Here is a 17,268-nt window from a genome sequence, read left to right as displayed (position 1 = left end):
TCTCAGACATTTTTGATTTCTTATATGATTTGGGTTATGAAAATGGTAGCATAAAAAATTATTTCTAGGTGCTGTGTCTGGAATTCCTTCAGTCATTCTGGATGTGCTATTACCTGAATTGTGAAGCAAATGAAGTATTATTGTTTTAAGCAGCTAATACCTTCTGATGTTTTCCATGTAATATGGTTTGTTTATTTATTTTACTGCAGGATTTAGTTATCCGTATCGTCTTCATTCTTGGTAATTTAACAGCAAAGAATAACCAGGCCCGTGAGCAGTTTTTTAAAGAAAAAGAAAGTGTTAACACCTTGACATCATTATTCCAAACCTACTACGAACTTGATTTGAATGCACAGACATGGTACCATGATAGAGAAGGAAAAGGAAAAAACCACCTAAAGCATCCTTCAGAAGCAGAAGATGTTATGATAAAACTGATAAGAGTGCTGGCCAATCTCTCGATTCATCCCAGCGTAGGAGCCACCCTGGCAGCTGTTCATCGTGTTGTTGAATTACTTGTTACAGTACTAGGTAATAAAATCTATGTTGTGTTTGTTATCTTCCTTCAGCCTATAGTAAGAGTTCAGGATTTTTCATTGCAAAAAAACCCAAAGTCAGTTTGCTGATATTCATGAAGTATTTTATGTGGAAGGCCTGTTTGAGACAGTGGCTGCATTGCTGCTTTGGTATGGACTTTTCAGTATCTGGGGAAAGATGTTGTAGAAGTGTTTAATTCAGTGATTAGATTTGCAGATATGATCATTAGGATAAGAAAACAAATTTTATTTTAAACACATCTCACTGAGAGTTCATATATAAGGGAAGTTTGTTCTTGTCAGGTGCTACATAGATGTGTTTGGTGGTGGTATTTTTTTTAAGGTTTGCATTTTTTGTGCAAACCTGCTCTCAATCAAGTATTCTTTTTGTTCTCTGCGCCCATAACTTTCAGCCTGCTCAAAGAAATTTCTCATATTTTTTTCTTCTTTTTCCAACCTTTTAGCTCTTTTGGATGGAAGAGCATGTCCCTCTCCCGCCAAATGGAGGCTTAGGACTGTAGTTCCTTTACGACTTCCCGATCTCTTTGTAAATCTAATTACAGAGTGGGACTGGGTTTGTTGTCCCTGTAACAGAGTTTAGCACTGACAAGATACATCTCAGATGGCTCAGTATATTTTACTCTGTGATGAGAACATTAAATATTACATTAAGACAATCAACCTGATTATACACTATCTTGTCAGTCATGGGGGATTAGAGAAGGCAGACTCACAACTGCATTCTCTGTCATGGGTTGAAACTGTCTTAATGTCTTAATCAGTGTAAGTGCTTTTGAGCTTCAAAGCTTCTCTCTGCTAGCCTCCCCTCTTCTTGAGCACTCAGTTTACTACATCAGTCACTTTACTACAAAATGTTCTCTCTCCCCTCTTTTATTTCCTTCACTCTTGGTTTCTGAGGCCAGAAACCTCAGATAAATCGGTATTTTATGCCAGTTAACATTCTGTCTGGAACTCTAAGATACAGAATCTTTCAAATATTGTTAAAGATTTTTTATCCAATTTTTTTTTCAAGGTACCTGACATTTCAGTATAATAGTCCTTGGTATTTCTCTGTGTCTATCCCATAACCCTATTTCTGCATGTGGATTCTCCTCAGTGCCATCTTAAAATAGCAAATAGGTTCTGTAAAATGCCTTAACTAACTAGATTTTAAATCATGTTTCCTTACTCACAATGATTTCTGTAAATTAATAGTTGTAAAGAGTGACTTTGTATTGCCATTTTTGGATCGGGTGTTCCTGTTAGCTTCTGCCATGTTCCTGAAAAACAGAATAGTTGACTATAAGAACGGCCGTGTAAACTATTACTTAGTTTTGAGATCTAATGCACTCCTAAATTAGAATCATGTGCACGTGAATCTACATATGTTTTGTGGTTTTTGACTCTCAGAATACAAGTCCATCAATGACTGTGAAGAGCTGGTCATCAATGCTGCCACAACAATCAACAATTTGTCCTACTACCAAGTGGAGAGTTCTGTGGTTCAAGACAAGAAGCTGCACATTGCTGAAAGTAAGGACTTTTAAAATACTACTTTTTGTACAGCTTTTAGAAAGTGGAAATATTTTGACATAACAGAAAGTAAAGACACTGATAGCATTTTGTGGTATCGTATTGTAGGAATATAAAGCTCATAGGGCTAAATTATCCCCATAATGATTTCTGATTCTTTTGGAAAGTAATTCTGTGACTTATATGAAAGTAGCTGGGTTGTTGACAAAACTCCTTCCTTGACTCCCCAAAGGAATTTGCCATATTGTTTTCTGTGTAGCAATTTTTGCTAGATTTGTTAAAAATCCGTATACCTGAGCCAAAATAATCATGTGGCTCTTTACTTCTCATCAGAGTACAGTAAGATTTTTTTTTCTTCTTGGTACTTTCTGTACCTGCAAAATCTGATTTCTGTCCCTTTCTGGCTTATAAATCCATTGGCAGTATTGTATTGGGGGATTCTCTCCCCCCTGACAGTATGGATAACAATAATTTAGTGATGTGTAGGAACTGCAACTGAGTTCTGGGTCTCATTGTGTTAATGTTGTGCAAAAGGTAGAGTCTATGCCTTGCATATCTTTCTGTCTAAATAGACAAGGCATGGGGGAGAGACAGAACCTGAAGTTTGCACAACAGGTAGAATGAGGAGTAGGAAAAAATATCCTGGCTGTCAACCTAGTGTCCTGACTGGTAGAACAGTTCTGCTGTTCTGTCATGACTCATTTTGTCACCTGTAAGCCGGCTGCCTCTTACTGCTGGTTGGAAAATGTGGAAACAAATTACTTCTCTGCCTGTCCCATTTGCTCTCCCTCTTCTGTTTTTGTTGTTAGCATGTGAAACTAGTGCCATCACCTTCCCTCTGCCTGAACTGAGGAAAGAGAACCCTTTGATGGAAGACCAGCAGGCTTCCTCCTCCAGGAGACATTTTGAGAATATTTGCTGATATGAGTGGTGGTTCCCAAAGACAAAAAAATAATAATTTCAGATGTCTCTTTAAGACAAGTTCAAGACATGTTCAGTATTGCAACATTCAGAGATAGAAGTAATTGGAACTAAGCCAACCTCTTTTCTATATTTATTTCCTTCACTTTTCTATGGTAGAAGGGTTAAGGGTTGACTTATTTAAATCCTGTATATGATGGACTGATTTCAGTGGTTTGTGTCATACTCACAGAAGACTGATAAATGTAACTTCTGTAACATCACTCCTTTGCCATGCAGCAAACCCCCCCATGATGATAGCTCTTCTTACAACATGCTTAAGTTCTCATTCTGCTGCTGAAGTTACACACTAATCATATATTAAGCTGCTAAGCAGGAAAGCAACAAGGAAGTGAATGCTTTGGATTGAGACAATATTAAGTAGCTGCTGAGAGAAAATGTGCTTCCTTGTTATAGCAGCAATGAGAGAAAAGAGAGCTAATGTCAGAAAATAATTTGAGTTTTAGGAGATATCCCACCATAAGACCATCCGTTCAGGATCTGAATAAATTCTCTTATATATTACATTTTTTAATTATGTCTTGCTGGATTTCCACATGAGCCCACTCAAAAATGCATAGCAAAGCTGGCTCCCATTATTACAACTGTGCTTGGACTGTGTCCATAACTCTTTGTTTATTCCTTTGCATTTAGCCCCATATTGGAGCTCTTTGTCTCATCTTCAAAACCCTACACAATTTAGTTCTCACTCTACCATCAGCTCACCCCCTTCACTGCCACCAGACAGACAACTGTTCCCATTTCTTATATTTATTGCTGTTGCTGCTTGCATTCTGATACTCATTGATAAGAAGCCAAGCACTTATTTGTGATATACAGATAATTGTTTTTTTTTAATTTCTCTGCAAACCAATAGTGCTTTTGAAGCTGTTAATGAGCGACAATATGGATGGAGTTGTGGAGGCTGTCAGAGTCTTTGGCAATCTTTCCCAGTATCATGAGGTCTGTGACTTCATCATGCAGAAAAAGAGTGAGTTGCTTTTGCATTTGTACGAGTCCTGTTTCTAAATGTCCATGGTTCTGAAAAGAAAAGATTGTTAATAAGCTGTCTCAGTTAAAGGGTAGAAGCAATCTTCCCTGATGTTTTGCAAATAAGGCAAACACTAGAATCCAATAGTAGTCATTATAAACACCATTTTATTTCAGTTTCATTAAAATGGAAATTTTAATTTAATGGCCAGTCTTCGCGAACGAAGATCTGGGGAAAGGTCTTTTACCTTTCCAGCCTGCGCAATGGATTTTTTAGGTGAGACACAGCCTGCGCTGAACTGAGCCCACCCTTTAATCCTAAGGTTCATCTGCCGGGGCCAAGCAAGCTTGGACAATGGCAGTGAGGTCCTCAGGACGTAGGTTTGTTTAGAGTGACCTTCTCATAGATGGATGGCCTCACAGGGCTAACGGGCTCCATCTGCCCGGGAGACCGAGGAATCGAACCCGGGTTGCAGCAGTGAGAGTCCTGCATGCTAACCACTAGGCCACCAGGGGTCTCAAAATGGAAATATTGGATTAGCAAAATACACCATGGTGCTTTCACAAAGGTAAATACTACAAAACCTCTGTTTTTCCTAAAGATTCAAATTTTGAAATTTCCCTTCACTCATCAAGCTTTCCAAATCCTACAAGTTAGTAGTGGTATGATATAAAATGAAAATCCAACTAAATTCTCATTTAGGTTCATAATCACGTATTTTTGATACTCATGTTCAGCAGTTAGTTAGCACTTCATAAGATGCAGTTGTTTCACTGCCTCAACAAAGAGACCTCCTATTTGCCTCTGGGTGAAGTAGGATACAAGTCTTCTCAAGTCCTTTTGCTTTGGGTATCTAAAGAGCTTTGGGAAAAATGGCAACTCCTTGCTATGCACAGAGGGTGTGTCATCAGTTTAATTAGACACCAGTTCACTGTAAATTTTCTTGGTATCTACCTGTCAGTGCTGGAAGCGAGGTGATACACCACAATATGCAACCCTTTATATCAAGTGTGGACAAAGCACCATTTTTGGAGGTGAAGGGAGAACTGACACTTAGTAGCTGGTTGCTGATGAACTGTCTCAGTCAAAGGCCTGAATTTTCCAGCTGGGAGAGGCTGTGGATGGTGTGCCAAGCTCAGGAAGAGCTGAGAGGCTGCCTCTCCATTAGGCAAGACTGACTCCCTTGCTGGGGTTGCCTCCACAGCGTCCTCAGCCAGTGTCAGCAAGCACTGCGAGACGCTGCACGTCCAGCCTCTGCTTCTTGCTTGTCTCCTGCAGGAGCCCCAGGCTGCAGCAGTTCCTGCTGGACTCGGTGCAGTCTGGGGCAACCCTCCCATCACAGGTTGAAGAACAGTGCCAGATGCCAAATCCTAGGAGTTTCTGCTGACTATGCAATTGAAAGGAGGGTGATGCTTTTAAGAAATAAACTTCAATTCAGTTTGGTTAACTTGACGTCTTCTGAATTGGATTTTCACATTTCTTTAGTGTATTTTTATGAAATAAAATAAATTAAAATACAACAGTTGTTCTGCATGATGTTATACTCTCAGTCATGCACCTGTTCTACAAATGTCACAGTAATATGCTACAAGGCTAAGTTTTTGGGTATCCTGCTTTCTAAGGATACATTTTTAATAAGTGTGTTGTAATGGCACTTGTATGATAAGTCCATCTTCCCAGTAATACTGTTTCCTTCTTTACAATCCAGTATACAAGTTCATGATTGCTTTGCTTGATTCCAAGAACCACGATGTCTGTTTTTCTGCCTGTGGAGTTCTGCTCAATCTCACAGTAGATAAGAACAAACGAGCTGTTCTGATGGAAGAAGGAGGAATTGGAAAGTAAGTTCCTGATTGTGCTTATGAAAAAGGCAATTTTGAGTATTTTGTCCGTAACATTGCAATTGGATTGTTTTTTACTGGGGCTGGTAACTTGTAATAAAGATGCCAGCATAGAAGATAAATTGGCACCTAATGTTCATCGAGAAAGAGCCTTTCATATGGGGATTTTTTTGCAGAGGCATTAAAATGGTTTAGCCTACTGTAGAGCCAAAACCCACAGAAAAATCTCCCAAAGATCCTGCTGATATATACAGCAGAGGAGAGTGCCATACGTGCCAGAGCAACTAAGGCACGGCTTTGCAGTAGCTGCTTATGCTCAACTCAGCTGGATCCTATGTGGGCTCCAGTTAATAGGCAGCTTTAATGTGTATCTGGTGTGACTGTGAAGATTACTTCAGGAACCATGATATCCCATATGGTGTGTTGAAATTCTTGTAACTACTTAGTGCTGTAGGAAGAACTATCTGATGTAGCCATGCTCAGCAGAGAACAGCTCCTGAGTCTCCTCTCTCTGGGAGTTCAAGTTTAAGGCACTGATATTATAAGGGATATTAAATCTTGATGCAACACTTGTGGCTTTGATGTTCAGATAATAGCGGATCCAGCTTAATTGGAGGAACATGAAAGATCATGTTCCTGTGCTTATAAAGCAGTTGGTCCAACCTACATTTATGAAACAATATGCTTTCCTGTTCATACATTGTATCATTACTTTTTTATACAGTGTAAACAATGCATAGTCTTCTCATCCTTCCTTCCCATGTTTTAGTTAACTTACAATATAAAGCTGAAAAAGTAGAGTAAAAACAAGTTACAGGCAAATTGAATAATAAATGTGAGAAATTTCTACTATATATTCTGTAACATATAGAATCATAAATTTGGAATTTTCTGTACTGTCTGAAAATGTGTGAAGGAAAGAAAAACAGTAACAGCATTGGGACAGTCACAAATTGTAATGAAATTTGATGGAATTTTAGTGTCCTTAAAATGGTTACATTTATGATGCATGTCAGTGAAATTGGCCAATTGGGTTAAAAAGTTATAGGGGATGGACAGGTACAGGCAGCATACACACGTACATGTAGACAAAAGGCATGTTCACATCCTTTGGGAACTACGCTGAATGAAAAGGGTGAAGTTAGCGAGGAAGAAAACAGCATCTGAAGTTTATTAACATAGAATTTTCCTGCAAACTTTCATGGAGTTTGCTGACATTTCTAGACTTACAGATTTTGAAGGACTCAGGAGAAAATTAGATGGAGCAAACCACTGTTTTTGTTTGGTACTGACAGGTTAGTTGACTGTTTGCAAGACTTTGGGCCGGCAGACTGGCAGCTGTCTTGTTTGATATGCAAAACCCTGTGGAACTACAGTGAAAACTTCACAAGTGCAGCCTCATGCTTTGGAGGAGATACCGACACGTTGCTACTGCTGCTCACATCACTTTTAGGTGAGATTTGTAATCTTGGTCTCTTTTCCTCAATAAAAGAAATAGAAGAAGCAAAATCAAAGCAGTATTAGTTTGGTTGGGAAGCCTGTTATGTGGCTTTAAGTGGTTGGCTGGTATAGACTATCCAGCAACACAGTGGTCTGTTGCCATTCAGCACATTCCCTCAGGTCTTACAGATTGCCAAGATGGAATTTTCCGCTATCACTGCCCACTCTAGTTTGCCTACTTGGCATGCTCCTAATGCTTTCCACCAGCTGCCTTTTTGCCTGCTTAGACCTTTGACTGGGTGTGGGCCCTTCTGGCCTCAGAGGTTACTGCAGGTGTGAGGAGCAAGGGCTTGGCTGTGGTGCACCTGGTTACTGCACAGCACACACTGGACACCACTGGGGAATATGGCTTTTCCCTTCAGCCGGAGGGCTCTGGGGTGTAGCAGGCTGAGCTTGCTGCTTGGCCACCCTTCTTTGCTCAGCGTGGCCTCTTTGCAGACAAGGACAACATTGTGACAATTTCTCATCTGCTCCCAAAAGCCAGGGAGGGTGTGCTTGCTCCTTCACAAATGCAGGCTGGAAGGTGAATGTTTGGACCCTGATGCGCTTACCCAGTTGGATCTTTTCATCTGGACACTTAACTTTTGCTTCAGATTTTATAGACTTTAGTTGCTATGTGATAGTCCTATAGTCAATAGATGTAATTTTCCTTCCTTATTTTTTGAGCACTGCTTTGTTTATGATTTTATTTTGGGTAGGTCATTTCCAATTATCTTTAAGAACACTTGAATCTTTAAAATGTCAATGAAATTGAAGGAAACTAATTTTAATTGAAAATCGACTAAAGATGTATGCTTGCAGTCAGACCCAGACAGAATGTGAGATCCCCATGGTCTCTTGTTTTTAGACAATGAGAAAAGTGGGTGAATTTGTGAGGATTTATTTACCTGAAAATATCAGTATTTCAAGGTTAGTAGTGCACTTTTTAACATTCTGCAGCTTTACAGCCACAATCATGCATGAAATTTCTGGCATGCAGCAAGGAATATATATATCTTCGTTTTAGAAAATTTGTACTTACTTTTTCCTCTGCATTTAACACTGCTTATTTGAGCAATTGATTTGATTGCAGAGTGCAGGCTGTATAGTAATTGTGACTCTCATTAACAGGTACAACTGTCATGAACTGGAAGTTCATGTATGATTGCAATTGCAGTTGCAATTGTGATTGTAATGCAACTGTAATGACAAATTAATTAAAAATAGGTTAGAATGAAATCAGAGGGATAGTCTTTCTTCACACTGTAGTCAGAAGAGTAGCTGTAAAAGAAGCACATCTTACTCATTGGATCTGGTTCCTCTGTGTGCAAAGAGCCAACAAATCTTAGTAATAGCAGCTGGTTAATACTGTCTTATATCTTCCTCCTCCCATTGTATTCAGTAACAGCCTTGAACTGTCATTGCTCTGATTCTATCATTCAGGAAGCAGGAGGCAACTGCTGACCATCAGTGAACTCTACTTAAGCGTCAGCACACCCTCAGGAAGCGGAAAAAGTGGAGCATGGCACAGCAACACCTCACTTCACCTGCTGTGCTTGGCCTCCTCCCCTTTATTTTTCCCTCCCCTACCTGGCACAAGATGACAAGAGATTATGAGGGAGCTAAAAGGGAGTGGAAATAGCCTGGAAAGATGTTGGGCCCAAGAGAAACGCTGGACAAAAGACACCATTTGTTTTTCTTTTTCCCTGCCTGATCCCCGCAGCCTGATATGCAGCAGCACTGCTTTCCAGTGGCACTTGTCATTTGTCTTCTTTCAGCTGCTCTAGAGTTACATGTCACTTTACTGGCTCAAAGCTTCTGGAGCCTGATGTTCCCAGGCCCCTGGCAGCAGCTTTGCCTTGCTCCAGGCCCTCAAGAATAGCAGTGGAGATGAGCCTCTATCTTGATATAATTCTTCTGTTTGGTCATTCAGTGAAATTTCTTTTCTCCTTGCTCTTTCCAGACTTTTTCTTCTACTCATCTTTACCTCCACTATCAATTCGAGGAGGTTATTTTGGAATCTCAGTACATGTGAACTCTTGCATGACATGCTAGTAGCTTCCAGGGCTCCTGGCCCCTGTCTTGCCAGTGTTACGAGGATGGGTAGCCCTTGCAGACCACTGAAGTCTGCACTCTGGTCTTCAGCTTCCCCCATAGTGTGCAGACCCAGTGCGCTTGTCTTTTCCCTGGGCTTGCAGCCAGTTCATATGCTGTTTGGCCAGTACCCAATTTTCCTAGTTTTTGAGGAGAGTCGTGGGAAAATTAAATTATCTGAGGATGTACAGCTTGCATGTGGAACACTGATCCTTGCTGATCCACAGTGTTACTCACGTACTGTTTTGGGAAATTTACTGTTTCAGTTCAACACTTCAGCTTTGAACTGGTTCTGACCCTTGTTCTTGTAGTACTGGAATTCTTGACCTTAGTGATTCCATAAACATTCAATCAACTTCTGGGAGCAACAGCTGTCTACTAAAAGGGAGAAATGTTTCTTGCTCTGTGTTAAAGATAGTTAATTTGGGTAGAAAAATCAGGAGTAGCCAAAGCAATTCTCCCTCAAAACAAGGCCCATAATCCCTTATCTACCACTTCAGGTTCTTTCACTTCTCTGCTGCTGGGAGTCGTTTTAGGTATGTTGGGTTACTGTGCCATTGATAGGACAAGAGCGGACTGGCACAAGTTGCAATAATATGAAGTTCCAATTAAACATTAGGAAAAGAAATTTCCATCATGGCAGGGGCCAGGCACTGGAACAGCCTGCCCAGAAAGTCTGTGGAATCTCCATCCTTAGAGATGTTCAGTACTCAACAGTACATGGACCAGAGCAACCTTATACATGGTGGCTCTGCTCCAGAAGTCCTGTCCAACCTAAATTATCCTATGACATCATCAAATGTGGATCTGATGACTGAGGCTGGATTTTATCTCTGATTACAGGTTTTCTTCCTGCAGAGATATGACATCCATCTTGGAAAGAATGTTTCTTTTCTCTTTATTTTATTACAGAAAGGCTTTAAATGGCATCTCTTTATGCAGAACCCCTTCTGTAATCTACCTCACATTTAATTTTGGTAGTTTCGAAACAGTGTAGTGGTATAGAAGTCAGGTACTGTTTGCAGTTGCTGGTAGCTTTGTATGAACCAGAGCCCATCTCCATGCACAAGGAATGTTGCTCTTTCCCTTCTAGCTGTTGCAGCTCAGGCCATCTGCTCTGCGCAGGCACCTGGGCATGCTTTTGGATGCTTGAGCATCTCTTTTCTACACAAAGTTTGACTCAAAATGTGGGAACTGAAGTTTCTCTTCAGCCCCAAGTTGTCTTACTTGCTGTGACTGTGGAGTAAGCTCCCTGACAGAGTTACTCGTTTAACATGTTGTGAATCTGGTGCTCTTTCATAGTCTAGGCCAAAGGTAAGTCACGCTTGACACTCCCATTTGGAGCAGGATTCCACCTTCATTTTAGGCCCATTTATGGTCTAAAGCAAAATACCCTAATGTCAAATATCCTCCCGTTAAACTGTATGAAAACATTTGTTCAGCATTATCAGCTGTGTCTGTGGATTCTTGGATTCAGGAGAATGCTTCTGGTTGCAGACTGATTTCTTTTTTCTGTAAGAGTTTGTCTCTTTGCCACATCCAGTGCCAGGCATAATGGAAGGGGAATAATGAGTGATGACTTCCCTTAATTCCTAACATTGCTTGCCTTTATTAAAGAGTGTTCTGTTGTTTTATTTTTCAAATTTGTGAGGAAGGGAGGGCATCTGTAATACAGTAACTAGTGTGCTTCAGTTTCCCTCAGTATGATAGTAGATAAGAGTTTGAAAGGGTCTCCATGAACCAGATTAGCAGAGCAATTTGTGACAGGGAAAACATAGTTGCAGTTAGATGAATTGATTCCTTACCTTAGCAGAGTTGCTGGGGGTAATGTTAAATCCTGGTACTTTGCAGAGCGACAGTCCCAGTAAGTGCTTGGTCTTGGAGACAGTTTAGCTACACCTGTAAGAATAAAAGAACCTGCAATGCCCTTTTCACTGTTTTACTGACCTTAACATCCTTTATTTTCAATTCAATCTAAATCCCTCAGACAGTGATGCTCAGCTTATCTGAAGTGCAGAGTTATTTTTAAGCCATCAACATGCACAACTGGTAAGATGTATGTGCCGTAGTCATAAAATACATAGTTGGGTATATTTTTATTCGGAACTGATGATGATATTTTCCTTGATTACAGATGAAAAGCTAGTGTTGGACTGCAGCCTCGACAGAGAGGGAAGGGACTCCCACAAACTACATTGGGAAAGAGAATTCAAACCTGTGGCAGAAAAACTTCTTGATAGAATTCAAAGCCATCACTCCTTTCTTCCAGCTGAGCCTATTACTCCATTTTAGTCAGTCTTTTCTCTCTTTTTTTTTTTGGTGGTGTAAATTGTATAGCTTTATATTTCTAATATACCTGTACATTGCCATGAGGAAGAATGTTAAAGAGCGTGGCTATCTTTTGAAGAGCTTGTATGAAATTTTTGCATGTGTAATTACTTTTTACAATAGACTTGAGCTGATCAAGCGGCTGCTCAGTGTGATTTGTCTGTTGATTCCATAATTTCCTGGCTGGGAAAAAGAAACATGTATTTGCTGAACTTTTAGTTTTTAAAAGGTAAATTACCACTGAGTACTTGGACCTGTGTGGTACCAAAAATGCTGTGCAGTACAGAAGAACATAATGTGACAGGAGCCACATTTCACCTATAGACTTGTATATGCTTTTACTTTATACGAAATTGTGCGATGGAGTAACCCAAATGCTACTTGGGCATTGTGCTGTGTTCCTTCATGAGCTTCACTCTTCAGACTGAATGCTGTCAGTGGTTGGGGGAAAGTCACTTCCCTTTCCTTTGGAGATCCCCCTTTCTTTTTCTGATACTCTGTGACTGGGGTCTACAGTATCCCAGCTATCCCAGCTCCTGCCTTGGCACTTAGAGGATATAAGCTGTGCTGGCCTTTCCTGAATTGGGACTTCACATCTTAAAGCAAAACACTTGTATCCATGATCAGAGAAGATTTTAGCTGGTCTGTTGTGTTCTTCTTTCAGTTATTCCAACACTCTGAGGAGCTGCCTGTGTGCCTCTGCTTCTCAGACTTCTTGGCCAGTTGTCTCCCCTGAACCTGCATCTCCATCCATGGGGCAAAAAAGGCCTGTTCCTCCATGTTCCTTCTGACTGCTGCTGGCTTGTTTGTTGCTCAGTTTTCATCCCTTCAGCATGTAGAAGTCCCTGCTTGTAGCCCATGGATTAGCTCAGCAGGCGCATCGCTGGCCTCAGGCATTAACAGCCTGGTTGGCTCCAGGGAGCTTTACAGACCTGACCTATTTCTCTCTTTTCTGACCTCAGATTGCTAAGAATAAACTGCTGTGCGGGGGCTGCCGGGCTCCTGCTCCTGAGGGTCAGCAGCATCGCACTGTGCTGTGTGCAGCAGGAGAGTTTCCAGCCTGGCAATCCCTGCTGGAAGAAGTTGTCATTCTAAGGCAGCGATTCAGAGCTCCCTCAGTGGCACTGCTGTACCTTTGGTAGTGCCCCGGCCTCTGCTTCCGGGTGAGGAGACGAAGAGAGGAGGCTGGGAAGTGGAGCCATAGTAGAAGAGTAGGGAGACCTTTTTCCTAGTTTAGGCCCCTGCTTCTATAGGCCAGGCACGAGGAGATTTCATGGTCCAGGTTTTGGAAATGGTGAGAAGGAAACTTCAGTTAAGGTAATGAAATGTTCTATGTTCTTTGTGTCTCAGCAGCTCCGTTATTTCTTGTGCCCAATTGGCTCAGCCCCACAGTGAGTCGCTTCAGGAGTGTGTGGCAGCCTCCATTGCTGCAATCCACAGGCAGGAACTGCTCAGCAGTTCAGTGTGGTTTGGCTCTTAAAACAGCTCTGCTGAGCTTGAAAATATCTCAATTATCATCCCTTCTTTTGCCATTTTAATTTTAGCTGAAGTTGAACGGAAGATAAATGGCTCCATTTGTTTCTTGGAGAAAAGAATGGATTTGCTTTTGGGGAGTATTAAAGAAAGGATGACGAATAAATACTCCCTGGGGGGAGGGAACATTTGTTCTTGGCATTTGCGTCATGGCAAGGCAGGCAAAGACCCGGCTGTGCAGGGCAGAGTGGGGGGCAGTGGAACGGGCCTCATGGCTAAGCCCTGTCAGCAGCCCTGATCAGAACCGACAAGTGCCGAGACTGTCAGAGGCAGCCCGAAACTGAGGGCTGGCTCAAGTCAAGGTGGTGTGTAGGCGATTAAGATTTGTTCAAATAAAACACTAATTACGTCAAGTCATTGCTGATCAAACTGTAACCAAGGACCTGGAGCGCTGTGTCCTATAGCACAGGGCAGATCTGGGGATCCCACAGCGGGGACTGAAGCTGAGGCAGCCGCTGTGTGTGAGCTCTGGCCTCTGCTTCAGGAGGAGGTGCCTTCAGAAGTGCTGGATTGAGCCGAGAGGGCAGCACAGGCCTCCAAACACCCATCAGCAAAGACCGGCTGTGGCTCCAGTGGAGCTGCATGGACCCGTGTCTTTCTCTGGAGAAAAAAATTGTGGGTAAGAAGCAGCAGCCCCAGAATGCTAAATTTCAGGTGTGTTCTTATGGCATTGTCTACTATTTTTGGGTATCTTTGCCACAAACCTCAATGAAACAGGTCTCTTATGTGCAGGAGCCCATTCCTGTTTAGTGACACCTCCCTTTGGGGAGGGTTGCCAGTTCTACAGCCGAGGGGGGTGTGACACTGCTGCTGCTGCACACACAAGGTGCTGCCCTTCCCACAGGCCACAGGCTGGGGCTCTGCAGGGCTACCTGGGACTGTCAGGGCTGAGAGCTGAGGAGCACAGTGCACCTGAGGTCACTGAGGCAGGGCTGGGGCTGGTCCCTTGTGCCCTGGCATCACTCACAGCTGCTGCTCCGGGCAGCCATCGCTACTGTGATGAAGCATCTGTTGACTTAACCATTGTCTTGTTTTTAAAGACTCACCCTGCTGTCTTTTGCTGACACTGTGCTTAACAAACAGCCTCGCTGGTTGTCTTCTACTTAGGACCACAAACCCCTCTGCATTTTTTAATGAAAAATCCCCAAAAACTTTCAGGCCCTTTCTCTAAAGTAAGTAGCTTGGTGTGTAGTTGGGATTGCCTGCATGTTGTGGCTCGTGCTCTGATGGCAACTGTGACCATATGCAGCTACTCACACACACATATGCTGCCGTGTTTACTGCTCGAAAAGGAAGAGGACACTTGGATGTGTCTGAAGAGCCTTGGATGGAAATGGCCAGGTTAGGTTTCTTGGAAAAATTCATGTCTACCTTTGACCCCAAAAAGCAGCAGGAGACTGAGGTGCTGCAGAAACATCCTTCACAGGCTGGAGAGGCACAGCTCAGCTGTATGATATGCCCTTAGACAGGAAAGTTTTGCTCTGTTTTTTGGAACATTAAAAATCCTGTATTTTCAGTTAAGAGGAAGCACCAGATGCTTCCTGTTAGTCACAATTTTTGATGGTTTATTAATCTTTCTCCCCCAGATTTTTTTTAGGTATTTTAGCTTCTTGGACTGTAAACTAAAACTGTTCCCAGAATGTTCTGCAATAAGAGAAACCAGTCTGAGCTGAGACCCAGGCCAGAGGACAGAAATCAAATGGATTCTACTTGTGGGCTTGGGAAAACCATTTCATAGATTCATAGAATATGCTGAGTTGGAAGGGACCCATCAGCATCACTGAGTCCATCTCCTGGCCCTGCACAGAACACCCCAAGAATCACACCATGTGCCTGGGAGTGTTGCCCAAATGCTTCTTGAACTCAAAACACGCTTTCCTGCCTTACAAATAAGGCTTCTACCTTCCTCTAAACAGGTAGGAGTTTTTACACTTGGACTATAACCCCTGTTACAACCAGCTGTAGGAGTGTGTCCAAAAGAGTCTGTCGCTCCCTTTTAGCAACCCCCCCTCTCTGTTACCTCTTGCCCTGAGTGTTATCTCCCTCTGACTGCACAGACCTCACGACCCTTCTGGCAGTAGCCAACGAAAATCAGCAGCCTAATCTGAAGTTAAGTTGACTACTGAAGGATTTTAAAATCAGTTTAGCTCTTAAAACTATATTTAGAGCTAGTTATTGAAAATAAGTGATTGCATTAACATATATTGGAATCTCTGAGCCCACCATGTCTGTTGCCTGTGAGGAAAGAGAAAACCTTACATGGCAGAGTATTCCTAATTAGAAGGTGGAGGACCATGGGAAGGGCGAAAACATCAGGAGTATAAGAAAGGTGTTCCTACTACAGTATTAATGAAGATCTAGATCTATGTTTTTAAACTTCATTTTCTCCCATCATTTTAGACTCAGTTGAAAAATTCATGGCTCATCATTTTAAGTATGTTTGCACAGTTACTGTTTCAAACATTTTTAAGTGGTCTTTGACCCAGTAAGAACAGAAGCTTAAAGTTAAACCACACAGAAACACCAAGAGAAAAAGTTGTTACCTTTATTTCAAAAATACCAGTAATACTGACAAATTTAAAAAGCAATTCACACTCATACAAAAGTATTCATGTGTTCTCCAAAACCACTGTATATTAAACGTCAGCATTTTAATCATGTTTTGATTTACTAAAAATAGATGGTTTTTAGCCTAGTTATTTAAGCAACTGCAAAAATCAGTAAGACCAGCGTTGGGCATGTAATACAGTAGGACTGTTTGGCAGTCTAGAACAACATTCCCACACCTTGTCCTAGCTCCTTCTTGGTTCATCTGTGAAAAAGAGGACAAGAAGCTACTCGACACTTTAGATAGATCTCTAAAAAGCTCTGAGGACTCCAGTCCCCTTTTTTCCATAGGAAGACCATTGCACTTTGGAGCTCACGAAATAATGCTGAACAAACATTCTGTAGCATTTTAAGGCTAAACTAGTTGAGAAAATTGACTGCTATCTTTCAGATTATCACTGTGGACAGAAGAGGTTTAGTTCTGATTAAAAAGGGAATCTAAATAACAAGGCTTTTTTGAAACCACACACAGTAAAGGCTCAGACAATAGCAGTGCTCACTTCCACTTCTAGCTTAACTGGAACAGCCTGGGTCTGTTCACTCCACCTGCACAAATAGCAGCATCAAGATTTTCTAAAATTATTCTTGTAGGGAAAGCAAATGTCATCAAATCCCACTTCTTTTCGCGCTCCAACTCCCGCAGTATTTGCCTTAACACAAGATCTATATATCTATAGTTTGCTATATTGCCACAAATTCATAGAATGTCCCATACTGTCTAAAGCCAAAATACCATGAGCAGGCAGCACTTCTGCACAACCCTGTCTTTTCCACTGCCAAGCATTCACTGCCGAGTGGCAGCAACGATATTCCAAACACGGAAATAGCTGAAACTAAAGGAGATATGGCACAATGGGCATCTTAACTTATAGCTACTGTTGGTCCTGAGGCTTCGTATCTTCCTCTGCCACACTGCAGCTGCAGAACATTCCAACGTCAACAGGCAGCCGGAGACATCAGGTCATATAGCGAGTAATAGCTCTCAGAGCATAAAGTAGTTCGGCTTGCATCCGAGCTTCTACCAGAAGCAAATTTACATGGACCTTCAGGAAAGAGAAGTCAGGCTTTAGTGGTGTGCTCACAATGATGTGCTGCAGCTAAAGGAAGCCTGCAGGGCTGTGGTTTTCATGTCAGTGCTTGCAGCAGCAGCCGCAACAGCAGCAGCAGCAGGGGAGCACTGCCTGTGTGAGCCACCCAGACCATCAGTTCTCGCCACGAAGCTCCTTGGGGACAGAGCAAGTGGCATTGCACAGCAGGGGGTCACACGTGCACCTAAACAGGGCCACGGTCCCAAGAAGAGGCAGTCACCCTTTAGTAGACCAGCTGGTTTAGCTGGAAAAAACAGACAAGCTTTCAAGCACACAAG

At 42.0% G+C, this 17,268-nt stretch overlaps 2 protein-coding genes across 13 annotated transcripts in view; one reads left to right on the top strand and one right to left on the bottom strand.

Moving 5' to 3' along the window:
• ARMC2 (armadillo repeat containing 2) overlaps window positions 1–17,268 on the top strand; it is a 79,510-nt gene that overhangs the window by 55,085 nt on the left and 7,157 nt on the right. For 8 of the 11 annotated variants that reach the window (XM_027693572.1, XM_027693521.1, XM_027693585.1 and 5 more), the window contains 6 exons: window positions 210–531; window positions 1,947–2,069; window positions 3,907–4,020; window positions 5,729–5,861; window positions 7,157–7,314; window positions 11,569–11,725. In XM_027693572.1, coding sequence (XP_027549373.1) covers window positions 210–531; window positions 1,947–2,069; window positions 3,907–4,020; window positions 5,729–5,861; window positions 7,157–7,314; window positions 11,569–11,725 — 1,007 coding nt within the window. Of the gene's footprint in view, window positions 1–209; window positions 532–1,946; window positions 2,070–3,906; window positions 4,021–5,728; window positions 5,862–7,156; window positions 7,315–11,568; window positions 11,906–17,268 lie in introns of those variants that run through there. The other 3 variants (XM_027693546.1, XM_027693536.1, XM_027693596.1) reach the window with 2 other exon arrangements.
• Window positions 15,827–17,268, bottom strand: part of SESN1 (sestrin 1) — a 77,740-nt gene continuing 76,298 nt past the window's right edge. For both annotated transcript variants that reach the window (XM_027693610.1, XM_027693619.1), the window contains exon 10: window positions 15,827–16,945. In XM_027693610.1, coding sequence (XP_027549411.1) covers window positions 16,859–16,945 — 87 coding nt within the window. In that variant the 3' untranslated portion in view covers window positions 15,827–16,858. The remainder of the gene's footprint in view (window positions 16,946–17,268) is intronic.

The sequence above is a fragment of the Neopelma chrysocephalum genome, unplaced genomic scaffold (assembly GCF_003984885.1).
Source record: "Neopelma chrysocephalum unplaced genomic scaffold, ASM398488v2 Primary Assembly neopelma1_23, whole genome shotgun sequence".
Taxonomy (NCBI): domain Eukaryota; kingdom Metazoa; phylum Chordata; class Aves; order Passeriformes; family Pipridae; genus Neopelma; species Neopelma chrysocephalum.
Note: the sequence above shows the minus strand (reverse complement) of the source record. Positions and strands in the feature narration are given on the sequence as shown.